Source organism: Sceloporus undulatus, chromosome 2 (assembly GCF_019175285.1).
Source record: "Sceloporus undulatus isolate JIND9_A2432 ecotype Alabama chromosome 2, SceUnd_v1.1, whole genome shotgun sequence".
Classification (NCBI taxonomy): domain Eukaryota; kingdom Metazoa; phylum Chordata; class Lepidosauria; order Squamata; family Phrynosomatidae; genus Sceloporus; species Sceloporus undulatus.
In genome coordinates, this window is record NC_056523.1 from 7,556,444 (window position 1) to 7,583,452 (window position 27,009).

Genomic DNA, 27,009 nt, shown 5'->3' on the forward strand with positions numbered 1-27,009 from the left:
GTTGGACGACAGAATTGGGGGCATACTTATCAAATTTGTAGATGTCACCAAATTAGGAGGAGTAGCAAATACCCCAGAGGACAGGATCAAAATTCAAAATGACCTGAATAGATTAGAAAGCTGGGCCAAAACTAACAAAATGAAATTCAACACGGAGAAATGTAAGGTACTGCACTTAGGCGGAAAAATGAAATGCACAGATATACAATGGGAGACACCAGGCTGAATGAAACTACATGTGAAAGGGACCTAGGAGTCCAAGTAGACCACAAGTTGAACATGAGTCAACAGTGCGATGCAGCAGCTAAAAAGGCCAATGCAACTTTAGGCTGCATTGATAAAAATATAGTATCTAGATCAAGGGAAGTAATAGTGCCACTCTATTCTGCTTTTGTTAGACCTTGACTGGAACTTTGTGTACAATTCAAGAAGGATGTGGACAAGCTGGAGCATGTACAGGACACCAAAAGGTTGAAAGGTCTGGAAACCATGTCCTATGAAAAGTGGTTTAGGGAGCTGGGTATGATTGGCCTGGAGAAGAGAAGGTTAAGGTGTGACATGATAGGCATGCTTAAATATTTGAAGGGATGTCATATTGAAGATGGAGCAAGCTTGTTTTCTGGTGCTCCAGAGACTACGTCACAGAGTAGTAGATTTAAGATACAGGAAAAGATATTCTATTTCAACATTAGGAAGAATTTCCTGACGGTAAGAGCTGTTTGAGAGTGGAACATACTGCCACAGTGGCTATCACAGAGAGTGGTAGGGTCTCCTTTTGCGGAGGTTTTTAAACAGAGGCTGGATGGCCATTAGTTGGGAGTGCTTTGACTCTCTACTCCTGAATAGCAGAGGGCTGGATTGGATGGTCTTTGTGGTCTCTTCCAACTCTGATTCTAGCTACTTGTATAATCTTATATGAGTTTAATGTCCAATCCAAAGTGATCTTCAGTCTAGGCCATGGGCTAGCAGAGTGTGGACTCCAGATGCTGATGTACTCCAACTCTCATAATCCCTAATGGGCATAGATAATAGAGAGGAATGATGAAAGTTCTAATCCAAAAACATCTGAAAGGGCCATCCCTGCTCTTCACATGTCCATAAAATAATTAAACACAATTTACCAAAACATCCAGTTAAAACCACAAATGATTCACAAATGAGTCCCTAAAAGAGTAACTACTGCAAAGACCCTGCTTAATCAATCTTCTTTCTACGCTTTGGGAACAGATGGCACATGGATCAGGACATCATCTGTTGCCTTAAGAATACGGGAACCTAAAACGGGTGCTGCACCTCCTGCATGAATTCTCTGATGTCTAATAAGGTTTGTGCTCTGACTGAAGCTCTTTCCGCAAGTCAGACATTTATATGGTTTCTGCCCTGTGTGTATTCTTTGATGTTTAACAAGACCAGACTGGTCACAAAAGGTCTTATTACAATTTGAACATTTATACGGTCTCTCCCCTGTGTGGATTCTTTGATGTGAAGTAAGGTGCGTACTTTGGCTGAAGCTCTTTCCACACTCCAAGCATTTATACGGCCTCTCCCCCGTGTGAATTGTCTTATGGTTTATAAGACCAGACTGATTACAGAAGCCTTTCCCACAATCCGAACACTTATATGGTTTCTCCCCTGTGTGGATTCTTTGATGCGATGTGAAGCTTGTACTATGACGAAAGCTCTTGCCACATTCTGAGCATTTATATGGTTTCTCCCCTGTGTGAATTCTCTGGTGTTGAATAAGGCTGGTGCTTTGATTGAAGCTCTTGCTGCAGTTTGGGCAACTGTACGGTCTCTCCCCTGTATGTATTCTCTGGTGGGAAGTAAGGTGTGTGCTTTGACTGAAACTCTTCCCACATTCCAAGCATTTATATGGCTTCACCCCCAACTGCAGTGCTTGATATTCAGTCATGCTTCTGTGCTGACTCAAGCTCTGCTCAAACATCAAACTTTTGCTGGGTTTCACCCCCATGGGAATTCTCCAACGTCCACTGAGACACTTGTTCCTTCTCTTTTCTCCTTGTTCTTCTTCTTGTATGTTAATTTCATAGTAGTCTCCATCTGGACAAGGAATGTCATTATCACTCCCTTTTTCAAGCTGGGTTCCCGCTTGCCTCTTTAATGCATTTTCATTGCTGGCACTCTCTTTAAACACCTTGTACTTGTCTGTTTCTGATATCATCCCAGGGAGTTCCCTCTCCTCCTCACTCTCCCATGCATCACCTGCTGGAATAAAGAGAGAAAACCAGTCAGCCCAGGGAGCCAGTATTGAAGAGACTAAATATAGACTCCCTCCTTGGGAATGGAGTCTGATTGATTGATTGGATTTCTCCCAATATAGCATCCAAGGTGGCTCCATCCTGAACACACCTGATCTTGTCTGAAGCTAAGCAAGCTTGGTTTAGTTAGTACAGGACTTGGTACTGTAACAGAAATTTCAGGAAACTTAGATTTCTAGGATTGGCAGATCAATAGGATTAGCAAGAGGACCTAGTAATTGAAAATCCATAAGTTTATTTCCAGTTGTCGACAAAGGAAAACATTGAACTCAGTGGAATTCAAGTTCCAAAAGTTGAGAACCCCGAACAAGACAAAATGGCTCTTTTTATATTATTCAAGACAAAGAAGCCTCTTCAATACACCTGATTGGCTAATTACAATTTAAACATATAGAATTCTTACAATCAGAACAGAAATACATGCATACATTAAAACTGCATCATCACTCCTTACCCTTGTATTCCTTGTAGGAATTCAGTGGAATTCATCCTAACCTTGCTTCTGAATGTCAACTATGTATCCTTATCTCAGTAGTTTATGTTATGTCTTTCTACTGGTGCCAGCTTCCATCTAGGTCAAGATGCACTCACTATTCCTTTGCTCTAGTAACTCCAAGCCTTTATTTCAAAAACCATCTCTCTGGCTGACAAAGGTGACTCCATCTTTCTATAGTTTTTATATTTCAACAAGGAATTTCCACCACAGTACTACAGTCAGCCCTCTGCGGATTCCACCATCTACAGCTTGAATATATTCACACACACAACTCAAGCAAACCTTGATTTTGCCAATTTATATATGGAACACCATTTTACTATGCCATTGTATTTAATGGGACTTGAGCATCTGTGGATGTTGGTATCCACAGGGGGTCCCACAACCAAATCCAGCAGATACCGAGGACCCAATCTGCTTGGCTGAAAAAACATCCGTGAATACCAGTTGTCTCCATGTAAAGCTAAGACATTTGTTTGTTTCAAACTCTGGAGCCCCACTACCAACCAGACATGTTGCAGCACTGCACCCTCATTACAAAAAAAAGGAACTTGTTAGACTTAACTAACTTGCAACGTGTTCCTTCCAAATTGTGCTACAAACCCTGCACAGGTGGCAACTCTCAGGGGTAAGGGGAGATCTTGCAGGGCTGCTCCACCACCATGCGCCCCCTAAGCAAAATGTTTGAAAACCTTTGAAACATTTTTATCCCCAGTTGTCAAACGCCACCAGTGTTTTCACACCCTCTGGACCATTTTATGCACAAGAAAAGTCAGAAGTCAAGAAGTCAAGCCAGATCCAGAACTCGACTTCTACGTTACTTTCTGTTGCTGCTAAAATGGACAATTTGGGATAATTTGGGAGAATTCTGGAGGCCACAAACTTTGGAGGATAACACTTTTCCATAGCTCAATGCTATAGAACAGGGGTAGGCAACCTTTTTGAGCCGGGGGCCGGGTTGCTGTCCCTCAGACAACTGGGGGGCCGAAGCCAAAAAAATAATTATTTTTTTAAATAAATAATAAATAATAATAAACCAGGACAAATGTAGGACAACTTTTTCAAATGGTGGACACTTTTTTTAAAAAAGTGCTGATTTTTTAAAAAAATGTTAATAAAAATGCATGTTTCTGAGGCATCTATAGACAATTGCCGCTGCGCGCGAGAGGCCAAAGGCCCCGGCGGCAATCGGCGGCAAGACCAGGCTGGGGGCGGTCCCAAGGCCTCACTGGGCCGCATCCGGCCCGCGGGCCGCAGGTTGCCTACCCCTGCTATAGAATTTGGGGATTTTTGAATGGTCACCCTGTGCTGACGCAAAGTGTAAAGCCATAAGAAAATTCTGGAACACCAGAATAGCTTTGCAAGTTTATTAGATGAGCAGTGAGGGACGTTTGAAAGCTGGGGGCAGTAAACCCTCCACATTCACTGGGGTTAAGGGCACAGGACCCCCATGAAAGTGGAAAACCCGCAAATAAAAAAACCTTTTTTTTTTAACCTGAGAGGACAACTCTCTAGGAATCTCTAGGTTCTCCAGGGCAATTCCATGGTCAAGATCGGCCAGAAGTTGACCATGAAATTGTGCTGGAAGACCTACAAATGCCTAGAAAAGTGTTCTCTTTAGGAATCTCTGGGTCTTCCAGTGTGACTTTTGACAGAAGTTGACAATAGAGTCTTGCTGAAGGACATAGTGATTCTTAGAGCAAACATATTAATCAAATCCATTAATAATCAAATCAGCAAAAGTCAAAGCCGCAAATGTGGCTCAGCATGAAATAACCCCCTGTATATGATTCATATTTTATATTAATCTACTTTTGCCTGTTGTTATTGGTTTTAATAGTTTATTTAATAGAGTGGTTTTAATATGTTTAATTCTTTTTTAGGGAGGGTTATGATATATTGTATTGTGTATCAGATGTTTTTATACTGTAAGCCACTCTGATTACCATGGTAGAAGAGTGGGATATAAATAACCTGTGGGAAACAGGTAGTCCATGCCATCCATTTTGTGACTTCAAAGTCTTTCTAAAGCCAACATTAGCCCCACTTTTTAACCAAGAGCGTGCGTGGTTAGTGGTTTCAATGTCGGATTATGACCCTGAAGTCCAGGATTTGATTCCCTGCTCAGTCACAGAAACCCATTGGGTGAACTTGAGTGAGTCACACATTCTTAGTCCCAGAAACCATGTGACAGGTTCAATTTAGGAGCACCATAAATCAGAAACAACATGAAGGCACACAACAATTTTTCAACCTCAGTTTGCCAAACCAGGTCAATATTAGGGTTGCCAGAATGAAAAATGGAGAGGACCTCTGCATCTTTACTAGAAGGGCGAATTTTAGCAAGTGTCACTTGTCTGGTTGCATGACAAGCCACACCAGCTGGGCAGGAGCCCAGCTGGTTTACTTTGACAACCCTAGTCAAAACTGCAACAAAATATAGTAGCTTTGAAGCCAATACCCCCAATATTTTCAAGTAATATAAAAATACAATCATGATCTCCCCCAATCAGTCCAAAAGTCAACCAAAAACAAAACTTGAAGTGACATGCAGCGTGCTGCCAATGTCGCCTGGATGCAAAATCACCTCCAGTCGCTCCACAGTTGACCATCTCTACTTTGATACATCCAAACCAGGCCCTTGAAAAACCATCTCTCCTTACCCAAGGGATTGGCCTCTACTTTGTCCTTTTCCTGCTTGGTTTCTATACACAACTGTCTCTGCTGGCTCTCAGGGGGTGCCGGTGCCATCTCAAAAGGACCAGCTGCCACCTCCTCTTCCTCAAACACCACCTATGGTGAGCAGAAAGAAGAATTTGTTCAGCTCTTTCTGACAGAAGGCTAAATGTCTCACCAAACTACAAATCCCAGAATTTCACAGCATTGAGCCATAGCAGTTAAAGTAATGTAAAACTGCATTAATTATGTAGTGCAGATGCAGCCTTAAATCCCCAGCAAGGCATGCAGCCACACAATCAGGAATTGGACATAAAGACAGGAAGAAATCTTCTTCATATTTGGAGCTTGGAAATGTTTTTTGAAGTCTAAAATAATAAAATAATAATAAAACTTTTATTTATATCCTGCTTTTTGTGAAAACAATCAAAGCAGTGTACAGCAGATTAAAAATTAGATGAATAACCAATTAAAAACACATTAACAATGGGCGGAACCAAACATAGTCTATGAAAGTCCATGGTCTATGAAAGTGGTCACTGTATGGCTGAGTGCTTCATTCTGGAAAGGCCTGCCGGAAGAAATCTGTCTTGACAGCTTTCTTGAAGCTGTCTAAGTTGGTAATTTGACAGATCTCGTCCAGCAGACCATTCCACAGGCTGGAAGCAATTGCAGAAAAGGCCCTCTGCGAGGTTGCAGTTAATCTGGTCTTTAAACGCTGCAATAGGACCTAAGTGTACGGGGTGGATTATATGGAAGTAGGCAATTCCTTAAATAAGTTAGACCCAAGCCATGTAGGGCTTTAAAGGTGATGACCAACAATTTGTACTGCGCCTGGAAATCAATGGGCAGCCAGTGGAGTGATTTCAAAATCGGTATTATGCAGGCACTCCTAGATGTTCAGGTGACCAACCTGGCTGCCATATTCTGTACCAATTGGAATTTCCAGAGATGGGTGGCCCAAGTAGAGTGCATTGCAAAAGTCGAGTCGTGGGGTTACCAGTGCATGTTCTACAGTTTCCAGGTCCTCAGTTCCAGGAAAGGGGGCAACTTGCTAGTATAGCCATGGTCAAGCTGCTCAGGGGACTATGGGAATATGGGGACTGCATTCTGAATAAAATAAATGTTTTCATGTTTGTAAATCTTGACTTTTCAGGAGCTCAGTGACAAGTCTCACCTGGCATTCGTGACAGTCATTGAACTCTTTCTGCCTCTGCAGAAAATCCTCTGCCAGGCCTACTGCCTCGGAGCAGGTCTCCGGACTATATTCCCGGACCCAGCTTTGGACTTCAGGTGGTAGGATGTCCAGGAATTGCTCCAAGATCAGTAGCTCCAGGATTTGTTCCTTGGTGTACCTCTCAGCTTTCAGCCACCCCTGGCAAAGTTCCTGCAACTGGTTGTAAGCCCCTCTAGGCCCCTCGGCCTCCTGGTAGCAAAAATGCCGGAAGTGTTGACGCTGCCTCTCCCGTCTCAGGGTGTCCCCTTGCAAGATGGCCACTTTCACCTTCCCGTAATCTCCTCTGTCTCCAGCCACCATCCTCTCAAAGACCAACTTGGCTTCTCCTCTGAGGGCTGGCAGGAGTTGGGTCACCCACTCTTCCTCGGGCCACCGACAGGCTTCAGCCACTTGCTCGAAGGAAACCAGGAATGCTTGAGCATTGTCCCATGGTGTGGGCTCCTCTGGCGACTGTGGGATCCCCCAGCTGGATTGAGGTGATTCTTCCGTCTTGAGGAACTCCGGCCATTGAGCGTCCCAGCAATGTGCCAAACTGTCTTCTGATTCCTCCTTCATGGGATGTGGAATTGACTTGTGGAATCTGCCAGTATTCCCAGAATGCTGGGAATATTTCAAGGGTCTCTTCCCTCCCTCAGAATTCAGTCTTGGCTTATGACTGACAGCACTGTAGAAGCCATGAGGGGCTTTTCCTCTGATGTCCAATGCCTCTCTTTGCCCTGGGGTTGCTGGGCTTTGCTCTTCCATTTTCATCCTGAGGAAAACCTCTTGAATAAATAAATGACAGCGAGCTGGATCTCAGGGGGTGCTAGTGCCGTCTCAAAAGGGCCAGCTGCCACCTCCTCTTCCTCAAACACCACCTATATAAAATGGTGTCCCTTATATAAAATAGCAAAATCAAGGTTTGCTTTTTGGAATGTTTTCAAACCGTGGATGCTTGAATCCGCAGATAAAAAAAGTCCATGATACAGAAAGCTCAAGGCAGCTAACAACAAGAAACAACAATACAAAACATTAAAATGCAGTTCCATTTTTTTTTAAATTAAACCATTTTAACAAGTGAAAATAATTACACATTAATAACTGAAATATACTTAAAACTCTGGGCAAACCTTAAAATCTGAATTATGTTTGATAGCTCAATCCTCATCAGTTTATAAAAGCTGGGTGAAGCTATTTTAAAACAATAGCAATTTTAAAATAATAATAATAAGAAGTAGGAGTAGGAGCAGTGAGAGCCAGAGTGATCTAGTGTTTTGTGTGTTTGAAGATCAGGCTTCACATCCTGGTTTGGCCATGTAAACCCACTGGGTGATCGTGGGCAAGTCACACTCTCTCAGCCTCAGAGAATGGCAATGGATCTTTCAATGGACAGAGGGAGAGGCAGAACCACACTCCCTTCTATCTGACCCATATAGATCATTCTGCAAGAAACCCATTCCTTTAGACACAGAGGATGGTGGGCTTGCATCTGCACTGCAGAATTAATGCAGTTTGACACTGCTTTAACTGCCATGGCTCCATGCTGTGGAATCCAGGAGTTTGTAGCTTTGTGAGATGTTCTCTGTCAAGAGAACTCTGGTTACAAATCCTAAGATTCCATAGCAGTGAAGCCATGACAGTTAAAGCAGTATCAAACTGAATTAATTCTGCAATGTAGATGCAGCTGGGAAGCATGCCTTTCTTTTTTATTTTCCAGATCTCGAAGGAGATGAGTAGAAGGAACCTGGTGGGGGGTTTGAAGGCATTGGGGGGGGGTCTACTATACCCCCCAATATTTCTCTCCTGCTCCTTCCTCCTCTGCTGGGATTTTCCCACTCTTTCATTCACCTTCTTAGCTGCTTTTGAAAATCTCCCTTCCTTTCTTTGCTGCAGCTGTAAAGAGATTTGAAACCAGATCTCTTCTTCTTTCTTCTTTTTCCTCCTCCTCCCCTTCACTCTCCAATGCTTTGCAATCTCCTCTCTCCTCTCTAGGAAGCCAAGCTTGGTAGGATTAACCCTTTTGGAAGCACTCCAGTGGGAAAATAGGAATTGTTTTAGGTCCCTTCAAGGCAAGGGAGGAAGGAACCATCCCAAACCTGAGAGAGAAAGCCAAGGGACACCTCTGGTGTCCAACAACCAGACTTTCTATTTCTTCTTCTTTATTTTGGTCTGTTTCAATTAAAAACAAACAAAACAATGCAGATTATATTTCTTTCTATTAAAATATAATGCATAATATTTTGTTGTTGTTGTGTGCCTCCAAATTACTTTTGACGTACAGTGACCCTAAGGCGAACCTATCATTGGGTTTTCCTAGAAGTTTCTTTGGAGTACGATTTGCTGTCACCATCCTCTGAAGCTGAGAGAGTGTGACTTGCCCACCATCAAAGTTTTTATGCTTGAGCAGGAATCGAACCCTGGTCTCCAGAGTTGGAATCCAACTCTCAAACCACTTCACCTCACAGGCTTATTATATACAGTAAAATACAATATATAATACAATATACTCTCTCTCTCTCTCTCTCTCTCTATATATATATATATATATATTAGACTGTATGTCTTTGGCAGGATTTAATGTTTTGAATTATTATTATTATTATTATTATTATTATTATTATTATTATTATTATTTGTATCCCACTGTTTTCCCAGACCTGGGACTCAGAGCAGTTTCACAATATTAAAAAATAATACAATTAAAACATAGAAAAGTAATACATTAAAACAGAATTAAATTGTTACAATATTAAAATAGTAAAGGGCCATGTAAATTTATGGTGCTATACAAATAAATAATGACAACATACAGTGGGCCCATGGTATCCACTGGGGTTTAGTTCCAAGACCTCCCGTGGATACCCAAATCCATGGATGCTCAAGTTCCATTATACACAGTGGCACAGTAATATGGTGTCCCTTATATAAAATAGCAAAATCAAGGTTTGCTTTTTGGAATTTATATATGTTTGGATTATTTTCAAACTGTGGAAACTTGAATCCGTAAATAAAAAATATCAGTGGATACAGAAGGCCATCTGTATTGGTAAATTACTGCATTCATTATATGGTGGAGCCTGTGTATGGGATTAAAAAACAGAGAGCACTTCTGAAAAGTTTGCTGTGCATCCCAGGGGGATTCAGTTAATTGCTACGTATGTGTGGTTTGAATCACAGAGTTGGAAGAGAATCATAGAGTCGTGATAGTTTCTGACTTATAGTGACACTTGGCAACCCTATCATGGGGTTTTCTTGGCAGAATTTGTTCAGAGGAAAAGAGGAGTCATGAGGTGGATGTGGGATGCTTGGACCACACTAGGTGACAACCAAGAGGGGGATGTATTTGAAGTCGGAAGCTTTCATGGCTGGTGTCCATAGTTTTCTGTGGGTTTCCCGGGCTATGTAGCCATGTACTGCGAGTGTTTATTTCTGACATTTCCAGCCAGAGAAGCAGGCGAAACATCAATAAACTCATCCAGAATATGACCACGTAGCCCAGAAAACCCACAGAAAACTAGGGGGATATATACTTGGTGGAGAGGTACACCAGGTGGAAGAGGTGTGGCAGCTGGACAAGGGAGGATTATTCAGCATTGAGCCATGACAGTTAAAGTGGTGTCTAGCTGGATTATTTCTGCAGTACAGATGCAGCCCCATCCCATCCTTTTTGAAGTGCTCCTCTCGTCCAGTGAATGGGAAGGAAATTATGATGGAGGCTGGATGGTCTTAGAGAGAGGAGGAATGACCAAAGAGGCCTTTGGGCTGCTGTTGGAGGTGTCGATGGCAGAAGATTTGGGGGCCCAGCAGGACCAGCTTCCAAGAAGCCATTTCTCTGCCTCTCTAAGCACTCTCTCACATTTACACTCATTCTATTTCACATTTTGCCATGCTGTTTCTCTAGTACATTGTCTTTCACATGCTTACTCCCTCAGGGGTTTGTTCACACTAATTCTCAAATCTATTTCTCAAAAGATGCTACACAGTGTTCCTTTATTTCTATGTTTGTGACACACGCAAGGCTCTCTCTTGTTCACATGCTCAGCATGCCTTCTCTTCAATACCTTCTTAACCAGTTCTTACACACTCTCTCTCAAGTCATAGCCTCTTTCTTTCAATCACATTTATTAACACACATTATCAAACTCTTCTCCATGCGCATGCTATGACACTTTCTCTCTCATAGCCACACACACATTCTCTCACACTCTCGGTACCTCCCTTAGTGTGCGAGTGTCTTTCTCTCACACATGCTGTAATGCTCTTTTTCTTCCTCTTTCTCCCTCAGATAACATTCATTGTCTCACACCCAAAATTTTCCCTCTCACACACACATTCTCATAAATGCACTTGTGTATATACACAAGATAGTGCATGTTTCTGCATGACTGTGTGTGAGAGATTAAATAAGCGTGAGTGAAAGAGCATGACTGAGTACATATCTGTGAGCATTGGGATGAGTGTGGCTGTATGTGCAACAGTATGTGCAAAATTTACATGTATTAAGTCATGGAATCAGAGTTGGAAGAGACCACAAGGGCCATCCAGTCCAACCCCCTGCCATGCAGGAACTCTCAAAGAACCCCTGAGAGATGGTCATCCAGCCTCTGTTTAAAAACCTCCAAGGAAGGAGACTCCACCACTCTCAGAGGGAGTTTGTTCCACTGTCAAACAGCCCTTACTGTCAGGAAGTTCCGCCTAATGTTGAAGTGGAATTTCTTTTCCTGCAGCTTGGATCCATTGTTCTGGGTCCTGTTCTCTGGAGCAGCAGGAAACAAGCTTGCTCCCTCCTCAATATGACATCCCTTCAAATATTTAAACAGGGTAAACATCCCCAGCTCCCTAAGTTGTTCCTCATAGAGCTTGGTTTCCAGACCCTTCACCATTTGGGTCACACTCCTTTGGACACACTCCAGTTTCTCCACATCCTTTTTGAACTGTAGTGCCCAGAACTGGACACAGAATTATTCCAGGTGATGCATGAACAAAGCAGAATAGAGTGGCACTATTACTCCCCTTGATCTAGACACTATACTTCTATTGTACTGAATTTATTTGAACAATGTTAGTTCCTTGCAAAATGTTAAAATATAAATATACATGAACGTGCAACTGAAAATACACACACTAAACAAAATATTTTTATTTGTATACTACATTGGAGGGACATTACATCCGCATGTAAAGAGGGTAAAAAGCTTTCCATTGTGGGAGAAAGGCGGGATATGAATCCTTGAAATAAGTCTGAGAACTACTGCATTTAATGAACTGTTTCAACTTATAATTAATATCATGAAAACAATATTATATATTGATATATTGTAATTGATCTTTTTGTCTTAATATGCTTAAGGAGTAATTTCGAATTCTTATTTCCAAATTAATAGAATTTTGGATTAACAAACTGTAACCTACACATTTTAAATATTGAAAGCTTGAAGCTTTTCCCTTTTGCATGAACGTTCCTGCTATGTAGTAAAAGACCAAGATGACTGGACTTTTTCTTCAATGTTGACAATTCTTTTATGTGAAACAGGTTTTTTTTATGTATGCCATACTATACTGTATTAAAACTAACATCAGGAGCCATATTTGGCATAATAAATAAAATCTGCCAGTTATACATTCTGAGATTATTTAATGGATTTTATCTTTAGAAACTGTGATTGGAGAAAGTCCATGGACATAATTTTGGATATTTCCCCTCCACTTGCAAATGCAGCTCAGCTGCCAAGTGATCTGAAGCTGAGATCAAACCTACCTGGGCATTAAGGACCTTATATACAAAATTATTTGAAATTACCCTAACTTGGAATATTCCTTATGTCTGTGGGAGAATACTCTAGCACTATGAATCATCCAGATCAAAAAGAGGAAGAGCTACTGTAATCTATACTTTCTGTTATGGCATTTAGGTCACATTCACGAATTAAGTGTCCCTCCTGGAAGTCTGTTGACAACTCAAAAATATTCTTGAGGACATTTGCATTGACAGGTCAGGTGCAGTATTAGTGCAATGCGTTTTGAGCCAAGTGTGAGCATAATACAGTATGACCCCCTTATCCACAGAAGATACATTCCACGGAAGAAAGAACATATTTTTTTCAGGACAGGAGTAAATAAAACCGTAGGTACCAGTCCCATAGTACTGTACCATCTTGTATTGTCTTGTATCCTATTGTATTGTACCACCTTCCATTTGATGCTCAATAAAGATATAGTAGCCCTTTGAGTCTGTAAAAGTGCCAGTAAGACAAAATTTTCTGACACTCTTAGTTAGGCTTGCTTTGAACCTTGTGCTCCATGCAACTGTCCAAACTACAGACAAGGCAGCAATCTGAATGAGTTGCACTTATGGTGTGTCTCTTGAAACCTAAGTATACCTGGGGCCTCGTTCTTTGATTTTCTGAATCCTGCTCCTTTAGACTGGACTGCCTAGGAACCCATTAACATTAAGTGTCATAATTTTCATGGCAGGCATTGTGGTGGAGTCTAAAACATTGCTTTAATGGCTGGAATAGGAACAAAGAAATTGGCATTCCAATGCACCTCAATTTTCAAATAATTAAAGCAACAAGAAATGTAAATAAAACCAATAAAAATGATAAACAAGCTCCATTCTAATTCTGGAGAGGAGTTCATAGTAAGAACTCCTAAGCCTTTGCCTGAAAAGGGGAAGGGTGCCTTGAGGCAAACTTTAAGGAGTCAGTGCAACATGGGGACAAAGACCTTGACTAATGGCTAGTCTACTTGTAATCCATTTTTACACATTTGCATTGACATAATTTTCTCCATTTTGTTGCACATATTTGCATCTATTCTGCCTTCCTCTGCTGATAATCCGCATCCTTCCAGATACTCAGGTAAAACTCACAGAGCTTTTTTTTTTTTTGCTGAGTTTTTTTGGGGGTGCAAGAGAATTGTATGTGACCAGATCACATTCTAACTAATTTCTATGAGGAGTATTTTAACTTTATAGACTAGCCCTAACAATACGTTGCCCCTGTGTCCATTACATCACAGTAGTAAATAGGCAGGCAAAAGAGGAAAAAAATGTATCATTCAAAGATTGCTTTTGTACGCATATTGTGGTAGCAACAAGAAAAACAACTCTGGATGCTCTTGTAAGGTACAAAAGAAAAACTTACATTTATTGTCACAGGAAATTCATCTTAGAATAAAAGGAGAGAAGACAAAAGATGCTGACCTAAACTTGGTTAGAAAAGCCCCTAAAAGCTGGCTCTCATGTAAGCTAGCATCCATTATTGGGGTTGGAACCCAATGGATGCTCATTCCCAGACAAAGGGAAACGAAGACATAAACTTCTCAGAGAAGGGGAAAGTGACCTCTTCAGTTAAGATGGAAACAAAATGCTTGAGTAAAACAGACCAAAGAAAGATACAGAGAAGTGAAAACAAAGGGCAGGTATTATTTAGACTCCCCTCTCCCACCAATAATTTTACACATGTGTTGATGCTTTGTTGCTTCCAACAGCTTTAATGACTGTATAGGCTTAATAACCTGACAGTTTTAAAGTAATTTCTTCTGAGATTTGTTGTTTGGGCATCACCAAGCTTGTGGTTCAGGTACAGTAAAGTTTCTATGATTCCTCTACTGCATTATCTTCTGGCAAGTCAGTTGGTGAGGCAAGATGGCTTTTAATGAGAAAGGCTTTTGCAGGATTATTTAAAACAGTAAATTTGCCTCCAGACTGAATAATAAAGTTTGTAGAATAGTTCCAGTGGTGTTTCCTTTCTCTCTCAAAATGTTTGTGGAGCTTTAGAAAACATTATCTTTCTGAAGAATTACAATAAAGGAGAGCCAGGGTGGTTTGTTTTGAAATTTGTAGATCAGGGTTCAAATCCCTGCTTGTCCACTTGGTAACCTCTGAGCCTCAGGGGGAGGCAAAGGCAAGCCCTCTCTGACTAATTTTCTCTGAGAAAATCCTGTGATAGGGTTGCCGTAAGCTGGAAATGACTCGAACACACACAAGAAGATGGGCTAATGTCCTGAAAGAAGGCCACAGGATCACCTTGATATATTGTGGAATTTTTATTCTTCACAGCAGCCAAGATGGTGTCACACATGCTTTCCATAACAAACTTAACTATAACATCTCTTTGTCTGCCGTCCTCCTTTGATCCGAGTGGAGGCATTCTGAAGGCAGCCATGATATTTGGTTTACTGAGTAGCATATCTGGAGGTAGGCATGCACATGTGCCTTCAAGCTGCCTGCCAAAAAGCTAAGTTTGATGTTAAGATTTTATATAAGGGATGTCATTTCAGTAGCTCTTTGTATCTAACTGGACTTGCGTATCCACAGATTTTGGTATCCACAAGAGGTCCTGGAACCAAGCCCCAGCAGATATCAAGGGTCCACTGTATTTGCATACCTGAGTGAGGACTATATGCTGGAGAAAAGAGAGGGCTCCCACAAGTAAGGGTGCAGTTTATAGCATACCTCAGTTAACAAAGCCCCTGACAGTTAAGCTTCTTTTCAGAAAGACTTTTCATGCTGGTCCAACTTCTCCCTAGGCTTTCTTCCCTTATTCACTGTCTAGCTGGGTTTTTTAAAGAAACATTGGTGTCGGGGGGGGGGGGATGATGAAGGGCTGAAGAAACGCAGGCAGGATTGAGTTGCAACAAGAGCATGTCTACACTAAATAATACAACAAAGCTTGAGGTGGGAAAGAGCGGTATTCTACTCTAGCTGATTCTATCGAAAGTTACGTGAGTGTGCCTATAGTAGGCAAGATAAATGGAATAGAAAAAGAGCGAAAAGAGAACATAGCTAAGTCTGCCTCAGTAGCTACCCACAGCATATTTAATCCCCCACCCACAGAAATCTATGTTCGGGCATCAAAATGGAAAGCGTAGTGGAGGCCAGTGAAAGAAAAATCCTCTTGGAAGTATTTTGGAAGAAACTTTCAAACTGTCTCTAGAAAGTTCACAACATTTCTGTATCCAAACTTGACATTTATATGGTCATAGCATTTCATGTGTGAACATAGTATTTACCACACTATCCATATCTGTATGGCTTTCCTCCTGCGTGGATTTGCTGGCAGACTCCCATAGCTGAGCAGTAATCAAAACTGTTCCATACTGGCCAAGGCCAGGGTTACTGTTATGCACTCTCTCATGTCTGTTAAGCAGTGTTTTCCGAGCAAAGCATTCCCCACACTCCTGGCATTTGAATGGTTTCTCTCCTGTGTGGACTCTCTGATGACTCACGAGGTCTGACTTGTAAGCAAAACATTTCCCACACTCCTGACATTTGTATGGTTTCTCTCCCGTGTGGACTCTCTGATGAGTCAGAAGGGCTGAGGAGTGAGCAAAACATTTCCCACACTCCTGGCATATGTATGGCTTCTCTCCTGTGTGGAGTCTTTCATGCTTCACAAAACTTGACCTATGAACAAAACTTTTTCCGCATTCTTGGCAAGTGAATGGTTTCTCTCCTGTGTGGATTTTCTGGTGATTTACAAGGCCTGATTTCTGAACAAAACTTTTCCCACACTCCTGGCACTTGTACATTTTTTCTTTTTTGTGGATTCTCTGGTGATTCACAAGAACTCTCTTGCAAGCAAAATTTTTGCCACACTCTTGGCATCTGTACGAGTTCTCGGTTGAGTGGACTGCCTGGTGGATGAGAAGACTTGAATTCCGATTAAAATTTTTCCCACACTCCTGGCATGTGTATAGTTTCTCACCAGTGTGAACTACCTGATGAGTCAAAAGGTCTGTACTGCGAATAAAACATTTACTACATTCCTGGCATTTATATGGTTTCTCTGCAGTATGGAGTTTCTGATGGCCCACAAGGTTTGCCTTTCCAGTGAAACATTTTCCACACTCCTGACATTTGAATGGCTTCTCTCTCGTGTGGGTTCTCATGTGGACTAGAAGGGTTGAATTATGAGTAAAATATTTTCCGCATTCCTGGCATTTGTGTGGTTTTTCTCCCGAGTGGCTTCTCTCGTGGACATGAAGGGTTGAATTCTGAGCAAAACATTTCCCACATTCCTGGCATTTGTATGGTTTCTCTCCTGTGTGGGTTCTTTCATGAGTTACAAGGTCTGACTTGCGAGCAAAACATTTCCCACATTCCTGACATTTGTATGGTTTTTCTCCTGTGTGGACTCTTTGATGGGTCAGAAGGGCTGATGAGTGAGCAAAACATTTCCCACACTCTTGGCATGGGTATGGTTTCTCTCCTGTGTGGACTCTCTCATGTTTTATAAAGCCTGACTCCTGAACAAAACTTTTTCCACACTTCTGGCATCTGTATGGTCTTTCTCCTGTGTGAATTTTCTGATGAATCAGAAGGATGGATGAGTGAGCAAAACATTTCCCACATTCCTGACATTTGTAAGGTCTCTCTCCTGTATGGCTTCTCTGATGTCTCATGAAGCCTGACTTATAAACAAAACATTTCCCACACTCCTGGCATTTGTATGGTTTCTCCCCAGTGTGAACTATCAGATGATTCAAAAGGTTTGAGCTGTGAGCAAAACATTTGCTACATTCCTGGCATTTGTATGGTTTCTCTCCCTTGTGGAGTCTCTGCTGCCCTGATAGGTCTGCCTTGTATGGTTTCTCTTCTAGATGGAGACTCTGGTTTTTTGCAAAGTGCAATTTGTGATCAAAATATTCCGTGCATTCCGCTCCAGCAGGGGCCTGTTTATGAAGTATAAGGTCCATCTTTTGGGGAAAACATTTTCCACATCTAGTGCATTTATTGTAACCTTCTTCTTCTGTGTCGGTTTGCTGGTGTCTCACAAGATCAAATTTGTTTACACATTTGTCACCTATATCCATTTTCCTCCAGTCATCTGCTAAGAAGAAGCACAAACACAGACAAGATTGACTCCCACCTCATATAAAAGGAGTTCCATCCTAGAATGGGAAAGGGAACACTGAAAAAATGGGAAGAGATACTCCTATTTCCCTTTCTACCCTCCACAGGTATCTGATGCCTAGGTTGTGATCTTTTCATCTCCAGACAAATGTTGCTTTATTGCTCATGCCATTTTGAAGAACTGATTTTAGTGTGCTTAGATCTTATGATAATCTTGCTGCTAATGTTGTTTTAGTTTCTTATGTTGTCATGTTTTTACACTTTTGTTTTAGCTTTAGTAAGGGGTCTCCTTAGTCATTGTTTTATTACTGGCATTTGTAATTTTAATTTATTTAGTAGTTTAGTTTGATTGACAGCCAGTATGGACAGTTGAACTATGACTGTGGGGACATCACACTGGACAAGTCACTCTGTCTCAGCCTTAGATGAAAGCAAAGACAAACACCCATGAAAAAATCTTGCTAAGAGAACTCCATGATATGGTCCTTAGGTTCACCATAAGTTGGAAATGACTTGAAGGTACAGAACTGTTTAATTTGCCCAAACATACTCCCGACTGGGAGGGGCATTTTGCCACACTTTTGAGACCTTCATTGGCCGTTTTTAAAAACTAGAGTGACTTCTTGGTCAATTTCTGTTATCATGCTGCCAACCACTGTGCCTTACATAGCCTTGGGTCTATTAAAATATGGTTTAAATGCACCCTACAAGATGTTTGGAGATTTGGGGGACAAAAAATAAAGATTTGTTTTGTGAGAGCTGGTGGGAAGTAGCCACCATTCAAGTGTTATTTGGAAAGATGTGGCCTCTCAATGAGTTATCCACTAGTGATTTAAGATACCTGAAAGAAGAAAAGTGGGACAAAAAAAAAAAAACACCCAGTAAAAACACCTGTAGCTTTCAGGCCTGGCTTGCAACCTTGCCGAGGCATTTCCTAGACACAGGACTATCCATCACAGTCACTTAGGTAGGACAGTGTGAGAGACTGAGCTATGCAGGAGTTTCACTGCTGCGCTAGGAATGCGATCCAGTTTTCAGTGGTGTTTATGAGGGAAACTGTTTGTATAGAGTAGTGGTTCCCAAATTTTGTTTCTCCAAATGTTTTTGACTTTAGCTCCCAGAAACCCTTACTGTTGGCCATGCTGGCTGGGCTTCTAGGAGCTGAAGTCCAAAACACTTGGAAGCCAAAAGTTTGGGAATCACTATAGAGCCCCTAAAATAGGAGTGGGCAGCATGTGGCACATAACATATGGCTCTCTCTATTTTTTGGTTAACCGCCATTATCATTTTCAACATTCAAGAAGATGTGTATTCTCCAGGTACATTCTTTATGAAGATACCTAAACTCCTGGAACCACTGTTCTATAAAACAAGGAGCACACACATTGCCTTCCATCCTTTGAGTGACTTAAGCATGTATAATGCAGACAATAATAGCTCATAAAATCAATGTATTGGCAGGCCCCTAGGCATGTCAATTTTTGGTAGCGGCGCAGAGCTATTGTTTTCCTCCTGGCTCATCCAAAACCTTCTCATCCCCCAGGAGCTGTCATGACCAGGGAGGGCTGCTGCTACTCCAGTTGATCAGATGGAAGTGGGTGGGGAGTGACAGGATTCAGACATAGAGATATGGCTGCTCTAGGCTCCCAGGGGAAGGAAATTCCGGTAATGTGCAACTCATCTGTTCAGTAAATGCCAATAGCCCCCCCCCCCCCCCCCTTCCCGAAATGTGGCCAATCATGCTTTAAAACTGTGCCATTCAATGGTTTCAGGCAACAAGCCATCAGCAAGCATTCCCTGGAGTTTCCAGAAAATATCACCAATGAGCATAAAGACGGTACTAGTCCCCTGCACAATGGGGGGCTGGGGAGCTGCCAGTCCTCAACATCAGATAGCTTAGAAAGCACTACTCTGACCTGGACGTCTAAACCTTAGAATGGCTGTAGGAGTGACCACCAGAGATTTTCTAGGCAACTGCCTATAATACTGGAGAATAATGTGGTGTCTAGCTGGATTACTCAATGAATCACCTGATCCAGCATCCAAGATTTCTGCCACCGCCAAGGCCTGTGAATCTGGCACCCACAGTTCTTCCCTCTGTTCTTCTTGATCTGGGCTTGTCTCTGGAACTGAAGTTGGGGAAAGATGAGAACAGAAAGGATTAGAAATACTCTACAGAATGATACAAAGTGTTGCCTTGGGACATTTGCAGAAAAGGACTCATTGCCAACCATGGGGTTTGTTGAGTTTACATTTCTTTTTGGAAACAGTGCTGGAAAAGCCTTGCATAAATATATACCCACATAGGTTACTGGTACACAAGATGTTTCTCACTTGCTTGTCATCACTCAAAGACTGAGCTAGTGATCTGAGACGAGTCATCTTTATTGTGCAAAACTGGATACAGTACTCTGGAGATACCTGATCAAAGCATAGTATCACAGTAGCAGCATCACAGTACTGATTTTATATTTGGCTTAGGGCAAGAGGGATAAAGCATGAGCCATGGGCTGCAATGGGCCATAGAAAGCTCCAAACCTTGTTTTTTTTTTAATGGTGTAATTGAGGCCTTCCAAGACATATTTCCTAGACACAGAGCTATCCATCACAGCCACCTAGGTAAAACAGTGTGGGAGACTGGATTACCTGTTTCACTGCTGAGCTAAAAATGGGACCCAGATTTCAATAAGGTTCATGTGGAAAACTATTTGACTATAAGGAAGAGCCTCTATGATAGGAGTGGACAAGATGTGGCCCCATAGACTGCATATGCCCTGTCTTGAGTTTTGGTTAGCACCCATGTCTCTCCCTCTTAATTTGTTAGTAAAGAGGGGGAAAGAAGTCACTATAGTGGGAAAAGTCACTATAACTTTGAAGAACATGTGTATTCTCTGGATGGCTTGGTTATGAAGAGATCCACACTCCTGGAACCACTGTTCTATAGAACAAAAAGTGCACATACACTGGTTTGCTTTCTTTGAGGGACTTATGCATGTATAATGCAGCTTATGATGGGTGATAAAATTAATTTATTGGCAGTGCACTGTACTTATGCATGTCAATTTTTGGATGACAAAAATTGCAGAGCTTCTCTCCTCCTCTTAGCTCATCCAAAAGCCTCTCAGGACCCAGCAGCTGTCAAGACCTGGGAAGGGCTGCTGCTGCTCTGGTTAACCAGAAGGAAGTAGGGGGATAAGAGAACAGAGATCTGGCTGCTCTAGGCTCCCAGGGGAGTAAAATGCAGGGAATATGCAACTCCTCATCTCTTCAAAAAATGCCAATATACAACTCAACCCCTGAAATGTGACCTATGCTTCTTTAAAACAGTGCTATTCAAAGGTATGAGACCACAACTCATCAGCAGACAAAGATAATGCCAGTCCCCACACACACTGGGGGTTGGGGGGGAATTGCCAGTCTTCCATATCAGATAGCTTGGAAAGCACTGCTCTGAACTGGACTTCCAAACCTTAGAATGGCTGAGAGAGTGACCAGATGTTTTCAAGGCAACCGGATCTAGAATTGGGGGATACTGTCGTGTTTAGCTGTCTTATTTGATGTATCACCTGATTCAGTATCCAAGATTTCTGCCACACCCACGTCCTCTGAATCTGACATCCACAATTCTTCCCTCTGTTCCTCTTGATCAGGGTTTGTCCCTGGAACTGAAACTGGGGAAAATGAGAACAGCAATGATTAGAAGTACTCTACAGAATACTACAAAGTGTTACCTTGGGATATTTGCAGAAAAGGCCTCATTACCAACCATGGGGTTTGCTACGTTAGACTTCTCTTTAAAAAACAGCAGGAAAACTTTGCATAAATATACCCACAAAGGTTACTGGGACACAAGATCTTTCTCGCTTGCCCTCACTCAGAAGACAGGGCTAGTAACCTGGGCTGCACAGAATCATTTGTAGTGTGCAGAACTGCATACAGTATTCTGGAGGGTCCTGACCAAAGCATAGTAGCATGGTCCTAGCATCGCACTGCTGATTCCATATGTATCAGGGGTGGGTAAAGCATGAGCCTTGGGCTGCACTGGGCCCCAGAAGGCCTCCCCCCCTTTTTTTAAATAGTGCACTTGTGGAACTTTCCCAGAAGCATTTCCTAGACACAGGGCTATACATCACAACCACTTAGGTAGGACAGTGCAGTATTCTGGGTTACCCAGGGGATGGCATCCGGATTTCAGTGGGACTCATGAGGGAAAAAGATTGACTGTATCCAAAATTTTGGTTTTCCAGATTTTTTTTTTAATCCAGCTTCTAGAACTCCTGATTAGGCTATGGCTACTGGGAGTTGGTCCCAATCACGTGGAAGACTGAAGTATGGGAACCACTGGTATAGAGCCAATAAGATAGGAATGGGTGACATGTGGCCTATAGGCCACATATGGCCCTGTCTGGTTTTTTGTGAGCCCCCATGGCTCTTCCTCCTCTTTGTTGTTACACTGGGAAAAAAGCCACTATAGTAGGAAAAGGCTACTATAACTTTCAAAAAGGTGTGTAATCTCCAGATGCTTTGTTTATGAAGAGACCCACACTTCTGGAACCACTGTTCAAGTACACACACTGGCTTGCATCCTTTTAGTAACTTATGCATGTATAATGCGGTTTATGAAGGATGATAAAATTAATTTATTGGCAGTGCATTGTACCTTTGCATGTCAGTTTCTGGATGGGGTGCAGAGAGCTACTATCTTCCTCTTGGCTCATCCAAAAACTTCTTACCACTTCTTACCATCCAGCAGCTGTCAAGACCTGGCAGGGGCTGATGCTGCTCTGGTTAACCAGAAGGAAGTTGGGGGGATGGGATAAAAGAGATCCAGCTGCTCTAGGCTCCCAAGGGAAGGAAAATGCAGGTAACATGCAGCTCATAATCTGTTTAGGGAATGACAATATGTCCCTGTAACTCCTGAAAAGTGACCGATGCTTCTTTTAAAAATGTGCCATTCAGAAGTATTGCACCATGAGCCATCAGAAGCCATTCTTTGGAGATTTTCCAGGAAAGAAAGACACAACTGTATTCAGTGGGCACAAAGTTGGTACCAGTCCCCAGCTCACTGGAGGGAGGGGAACAGCCAGTCCTCCATAACAGATAGCTTAGAAAGCACTACACTAAACAGGATTTCCAAATCTTAGACTGACTGAGGGAATGACCAGACATTTTCTAGGAAACTGTCAATAGTAGTAAGGAGTACTATTGTGTCCAGATGGCTTACTTGATGAATCACTTGATCCAGTATCCAAGATTTTTGCCACACCCAAATCCTCTGAATCTGGTACCCACAGTTCTTCCCTCTGGTCCTCTTGAGCAGGGGTTGTCTCTGGAACTGAAGTTGGGGAATGATGAGAACAGCAAGGATTAGAAGTATACCACAGAATACTAGAAAACATGGCTTTGGGATATAGTCAAAATAAACCTCATTGCTAACCACTGAACTTGTTAAGTTAGATTTCTTTTTGGAAACGATTGTTGTACAGCCTTGCAAAAATATATCCATACAGGTTACTGAGCCACAAGATCTTTCTCACTTGCTTGCCATCACTCAGAAGACTAGGCTAGTACTCTGGGCTGAACAGAGTCATTTATAGTGTGCAGAACTGGTTATAATACTTTGGAGAAGCCTGATCAAAACATGCAAAACACTCAGGCCCACAAAGAAAGGCCACCAGCTCTCTAATATCTGTTTAATACCTACTCCCATCATACCTGTCCACTTAGGAGACTGGCTATGATAGATTGAAAACTACAATTTCATAACATCTGGACAAATATCATATGCTCCAACTATCCCAATTATGACAGGAACAGTGCCAAGTGATTCTGTGCTGTCCCACATCTTCAGGTGCTTTTAAAATATCCCAGTTTCTCTCTCTTCCTCCCACCTTCCCCATTTATCCTCATCTTATTTTAATTGTTGCAAACTGCTTTTAGAGTGCAAAAGTACTTTGCATTCAAATTAACTCATGGTGCGGGAGAGAAGAAGGGACAATATCTTGACCTTCCCAGCAGTCCCAGGCAAATGAAAACAGCTGCAATCCTTTCATTTTCTTCCTGATTAATAATTTTTGCCATCTTGACTATACACTCTGAAGTTGCTTGGTGACATGTGTCCCAGTTTTCATTTGTGAAATGTTGGGTGTGATATACACATTCACTGACCCAGTGGTATGAGATGGGACAGCTCCAACTTGGAAACAGAATTGTTGTTGTTTCTTTCTACCACTATTATTTCATTTGAAAACAAATATTCTCATCAGCTAGGGAAAGTGAACAACTTACCAAGAGATGTCACAGTCCCCTGGTTCTCCTCCATGACTTTCCTGTGCATAGCTCTCTGGCGTGCATCCAGTAATGCCCACTCGTCGTGAGAGAAATCCACCTCCTCAAACTTCACCAGACCCTGGATGAAAAGGGGGAAAAATAACTCTGGAACACAGGTAATATCAAGAGTATCAAGAAACCTAAATCAAAAGTCAGTGGATTAGTGGTAACCTGCACAATTTAAACCAGTGGCTCCCAAATACTGGTTCTCCTGGACGCTTTGAATGTCAACTCCCAGAAACCCTAGCCAGCTTGGTTAACAGTCAAAAATTCTGGGAGCAGAAGTCCAAAACATCTGGAGGACCAAAGTTTGGGAATCACTGATTTAAACAGTTATGCATTTGGCTTCCAAATGGAGGAAAAGATTAGCAATGGCTCCTAGTAATTTATCACCACCAGGTAACTTGCACCCAAATGCTAGTTCCCCCTATTGGGAAACAACAGGAGGAGAGGTCTATGGCTTTCACACACAACTTGTGGGTTTCCTAGAGGTGCCTGGTGGTCTACTGTGAGAACTACAATGTTGAACAAGATGGGCCTCTGGTCTGACTCAACAGGGCCCTTCTGAAATTCGATTGGTATCCCTTATATATTTGCTCTTTCAGAAATCTTATCTTACAAATGTGATGAGATCTGGAGATTTCCTTAGTCCCTTACAAAATAATATTGTCCGCCACTTGAATCTGCCAGATTTAGAATATGCTCCTATTTTGTGCATATGGTGAGTCTGTTAATAAAACCCCTGTTATAATGTACAGTGGACCCTTGTTATACGCTGGGATTTGGTTCCAAGATCTCCCGTGTATAACAAAATTCGTGTATGCTCAAGTCCCATTGCATATAATGACATAGCAAAATGGTGTCCCTTATAAAAAATGGAAAATTAAGGTAAATTTATACTTTTTTGTAACATTTTCAAACCATGTATGCTTAAATCCGTGTATAAGGGCTGAATGTATTTTACATGTTCGTTTATATGCTGTGTATGTACTACGCCTGATGTTATTTAATTTGTTGCTGTTCTTGTTTTGCTTTTATACTGCCTATGGTTTGTTAGCTGAAATAAAGGCCTTCATTCATTCATTCAGAAAATGCTCCTATTTCCACCATTAACATACTTTCTACCTGGTTTGCTCTACAGGTATTACTCATGAGAAGCTTCTCAGAGGGAAAAAAGGTTGCAGTTTGGATTTACAACTAACATGGTTGAAAGCGCAGGGAACAGAATCCAAATCTTTAAGCACCCTGAGCCTGCATGGGTGAATGATTCTATGATTCAATGAATCTGTCAGTTTCAGTTGCTCCTATCTTCACATTTTAACAAACTCTTCAACCTGAATGGGATGGATGATTTTGTGGTATATCTTGATCAAGAATAAAAGGAAACAAAATACTTGTCCCTACCATGGACGTGAATGGGGAATGGAGTTACCCAGGGTACTCCCTCTCCACCTTCCAAGTTATCCTTCTCCTCACCTGATCTGCTTCCACTCCATCAAAATGTATTGAAGATGACTGAGTACTTGCCGCCACCATCATTCCAGTCTCTGTGTGTGAGAAAAAGAAAGTGGGAACCCAAAAACACATCTGCTTGTCTCAGAGATTAAGACAATAATCCAGATTTTTCTTTAATGTATACACTGGTTGTTGTAATTGTGTAGCTGCATATTATTTCTGGATCAGGGAGACCCAAAAGCAAACCTATCATAGGATTTTTGTGGCAAAATTTGTTCAGAGAAGGTTTGCCTTTGTGACGTTGAGAGTGACTTGCCCAAGTTCATCCTGTGCATTTGCAGGGCCAAGTGGAGATTTGAACCCAGAGTCGTAGTGCAGTGCTCAAATCATTACATCACACTGGCTTTCAAATGTATATGTATATAGTTTTAATTGTGTTAGTCTTTTTTAGCTATTTTAACTCTGGTCTGTTTTATCTTAGCAATCTATTTAATATTATTTTATCCAATTTACATTATTTTTATTGATTTCATCTAGAACTGTTTTAAATTGTTTTAATTGTATGGCACTCTGGGAACTCATGACAGAGGAAGATAGAAATATTTCAATAAATAAATAATCTGAAACATTTAACATTTAAAACCCTAAACAGCTTGTGACTTCAACTCTTGAAGAAGCATCTTTCCCTACATATTCCTGCCCAAGATCTGCTGGAGTGACCCTCCTCTGCTCCCTATCGGTCAGGGTAATATAATGTCAGATTGCATGTCACTTTGCAGTCTTTAGAGAAGGTGGGATGTAAATATTTAAATAAATAAATAAATAGTCTTTTGTGGGTGTTTTGGGCTATGTGGCCATGTTCTAGCAGAGTTTCTTCCTGACGTTTCGCCAGCATCTGTGGCTGGCATCTTCAGCCAAAGCATCTCCCACAGCTCACACAGTATATGTGTGTGTGTGGTTGTTGTGGTGTGTGCTATATATTATATATATATCTATATACCACAAATTTTTTTCAGCAAAGAATTCTCTGAAGTGCCAGCCACAGATGCTGACGAAATGTCAGGAAGAAATTCTGCTAGAAAAACAGGATAGGCAACCTGCGGCCCGTGGGCAGGATGTGGCCAGCGGGCCTGGGACCGGCCCAGCCGTCCTGCCGCCGGATGCCGCCGCCTTGGGGGGCAATGCTTAGATGCCAGAACAGCTATATACAATTTTTTTAAATAGCAATTTTTCGTGGTCTCCATTTTTTAAAAAAGTGTCTTCCATTTAAAATTTGCCTAATTGTCGGTTTATTTATATATTTATTTTTAAAAAAATTATTTAATTGTTATTTTGGCTTCGGCCTCCCCGTTAGTGTCTGAGGGACAGCAAACCCGGCCCCGGTTTCAAAAAAAGGTTGCCTACCCTGTGCTAACATGGCCACATAACCCGAAAAACCCACAAAAAACTATGGATGCCGGCCATGAAAGACTTCGACTTTACAAAAAAGATAAATACAGACATTTTTTAGGCAGTGATCCCTTCCACTACATAATAAAATAATGAATAAATATAACATTTGTTGTAAATAAACAAATCAATGAATGAGTTAAATCTAAATGGGCTGGGATCTGTCTTACCCTTGTACAGTGGAAATTCGCCTTACGCGGGGGGGGGGGGTATGCTCAAAGCTGCGTATAGCGCGCCCGTGTATAATGGG

The 27,009-nt window shown here is 41.7% G+C and overlaps 1 protein-coding gene across 1 annotated transcript in view; it reads right to left on the reverse strand.

The window, feature by feature from the left end:
• Window positions 1-307: 307 nt before the first annotated feature.
• LOC121923520 (zinc finger protein 91-like) overlaps window positions 308-27,009 on the reverse strand; it is a 34,204-nt gene continuing 7,502 nt past the window's right edge. Inside the window, exons 4-13 of the mRNA XM_042454033.1 lie at window positions 25,332-25,402; window positions 23,814-23,934; window positions 22,750-22,860; window positions 21,092-21,196; window positions 19,556-19,654; window positions 15,657-17,502; window positions 8,096-8,109; window positions 6,629-7,482; window positions 5,439-5,568; window positions 308-2,226 (exon numbers count right to left, since the gene is read on the reverse strand). Coding sequence (XP_042309967.1) covers window positions 1,211-2,226; window positions 5,439-5,568; window positions 6,629-7,482; window positions 8,096-8,109; window positions 15,657-17,502; window positions 19,556-19,654; window positions 21,092-21,196; window positions 22,750-22,860; window positions 23,814-23,934; window positions 25,332-25,402 — 4,367 coding nt within the window. The 3' untranslated portion in view covers window positions 308-1,210. The remainder of the gene's footprint in view (window positions 2,227-5,438; window positions 5,569-6,628; window positions 7,483-8,095; window positions 8,110-15,656; window positions 17,503-19,555; window positions 19,655-21,091; window positions 21,197-22,749; window positions 22,861-23,813; window positions 23,935-25,331; window positions 25,403-27,009) is intronic.